Source organism: Elephas maximus, chromosome 12 (genome assembly GCF_024166365.1).
Source record: "Elephas maximus indicus isolate mEleMax1 chromosome 12, mEleMax1 primary haplotype, whole genome shotgun sequence".
In the NCBI taxonomy this organism is placed as follows: Eukaryota; Metazoa; Chordata; class Mammalia; order Proboscidea; family Elephantidae; genus Elephas; species Elephas maximus.
This window is the reverse complement of record NC_064830.1, coordinates 89,470,799-89,473,090: the sequence shown is the minus strand read 5'-3', so window position 1 is coordinate 89,473,090 and position 2,292 is coordinate 89,470,799. Positions and strand designations below refer to the sequence as shown.

At 48.2% G+C, this 2,292-nt stretch overlaps 1 protein-coding gene across 1 annotated transcript; it reads left to right on the top strand.

Annotated features, from left to right (window-relative positions):
* The first annotated feature begins 298 nt into the window (after positions 1-298).
* ZG16 (zymogen granule protein 16) lies at positions 299-2,292 on the top strand. Its single transcript, XM_049904033.1, has 3 exons — positions 299-353; positions 539-671; positions 1,887-2,292. Exons 1-3 carry the CDS (start codon positions 299-301, stop codon positions 2,200-2,202), a joined length of 504 nt encoding a protein of 167 aa, XP_049759990.1. The 3' UTR covers positions 2,203-2,292.

The following is a 2,292-nucleotide window of genomic DNA, read 5'->3' as shown; positions in this document are numbered from 1 at the left end:
TGCCATAATTTAATCCAGATAGTAAATTATTGCTCTTCTGGCTTGGGAGGGAAGAAGAGGGGTTGGCTATAGTCAGACCAGGGAGAGCCAAAGGGGCCAAAGACACAGACAATATTATCTGGGAGGAACGGGACTACAGACTATGGACAATCCTTTCTAAACCCAAGATGGGGTCTGCTAGGTCTGAGTTGAAGGACCAAGAAGCCTGCATCTAAACTGGAGGTCAGGGATGCCTGGGTAAATAAAGTCCAGAGGGAAAAGGGGCAATCTTCATTTTCTACTTTCTTCCCACTCCAGGATGTTGACCATTGCTCTCCTAGCCCTCCTTTGTGCTTCAGCCTCTGTCAATGCCAGTAAGTGAGATGTCAGGATGCCCAGTACCAAGGTCATGGGAAGGCAGCCTCTTGTACTGCTGGTGGGCAAGGCATTCAGAGGCTGGCTTGAGGGTGGTAGGAACTGAGTTATGGGAGGGATGGGGTGGTGTGGAGAAACTGACATCTTAGGGATTGCTCCCTCCAACTTTTACTTTGCCTTCCAGTTCAGGTTCAGTCCTCTTCCTACAATGGTGAGTATGGAGGTAGTGGAGGACAGCGATTCTCCCATTCTGGCAACCAGCTGGAAGGCCCCATCACCGCCATCCGTGTCCGCGTCAACAGATACTACATCGTAGGGTAAGGTTCTTTGGGTTTCTGTGGTTTGGGGACCCTCTGGGAACTTACTAAATTAGGAAGTTCTCAGATACTTTGGGTCACATTCATTTCACTAGACTAGTCACAGGGATAACATGATATGGTAAAAAATTGTTAGAGTACTTTGTGTATACCTGCACTGCTACAACCCCTCCAAGCCTGACATGCATGACCCTGGGCAAATCATATAGTCGTGAACCCTCAGGAGCCTAGAAGTTGTCTAGTTCAGCCCCTACCCGAGGTATGAATTCTCTCTGCAACATTCCTGCCAGGTATTCTCCATCTTTGCTTGATGCCTCTTCTGAGATATTCCCGTTCTGTTCATATAGTTAGCAAATTCTATCATGCCGAGCCAAAATGTGTCTCATTCTGATCCTGGATCTGCACCCTGGAACAGCACACAGACAAGTCTCCTCCTTCTTCCACATGACAGCTTTTCACATGTTTTAAAAATCCTTTTGACCAGACTCAATTGTCTGACTGAGACTGGAGAAACCCCAGAGGTCATGGCCCCCAGCCTCTCTGTTAACCCAAAACTAAAACCATTCCTGAAGCCAACTCTTCAAAGATTAGACTGGACTATAAGATATAAAATGATACTGGTGAGGAGTGTGCTTCTTAGCTCAAGTAGACACAGGAGACTATGCGGGCAGCTCCTGTCTGGAGGCAAGATGAGAAGGCAGAGGGGGGACAAAAACTGGGTTGAATGAACATGGGAAATATAGGGTGGAGGGAAGGAGTGTGTTGTCTCATTGTAAGGAGAGCAACTAGGGTCACATAACAATGTGTGTATAAGTTTTTGGATGAGAAACTGACTTGAATTGTAAACTTTCACATAAAGTACAATTTAAAAAAAAGTAAAAAAAAAACCCAAAAAACCCTTGCTTCTTTCCGGTATGGGGGGAGGGGATAGCAGGAGTCTGAACTTCAAATTCAAGCTCTAGACACATGCGCTCTGGGTGACTCTGGGCAAGTGGTTTTCCCTCTCTGAGCCCATTTGTTTGTTGCCAGAATGAGGAGTTGAAGTTCCCTGTATGATCACCAAGGGCTCACTCAGCCCTCAAGTTCTGTGGGGCTGGCAGGAGACTTGTCGCCTTGTCACCCATTCGAAGATCCCAGTGTGCAGGCCAAGAGGTAATGAATTCTGAGCACCCTTCTCAGTGCCTTACTTCCTACTCTCCTCCTTCCTACCCCCAGCCTCCAGGTGCGCTATGGCAAGGTGTGGAGCGACTACGTGGGTGGCACCCTCGGAGACCTAGAGGAGATCTTTCTGCACCCTGGCGAATCAGTGATCCAGGTGTCTGGCAAGTACAAGTTCTACCTGAGGAAGCTTGTCTTCGTGACCGACAAAGGCCGCTACCTACCTTTTGGGAAAGATACAGGCACAAGTTTCAATGCTGCCCCCTTGTACCCCAACACCGTGCTACGATTCATCAGTGGCCGGTCAAGCATCTTCATCAATGCCATTGGTCTGCACTGGGATGTCTACCCCAGTGTTTGTAGCAGCTGCTGAGCCCCAGCTTTCTGCTTGGCAGGGGCACTGTGTTGGAGGTGTGAGAATTCCCTTACCACTAACCCCTATCCAAATGGCTCAATAAAAGAA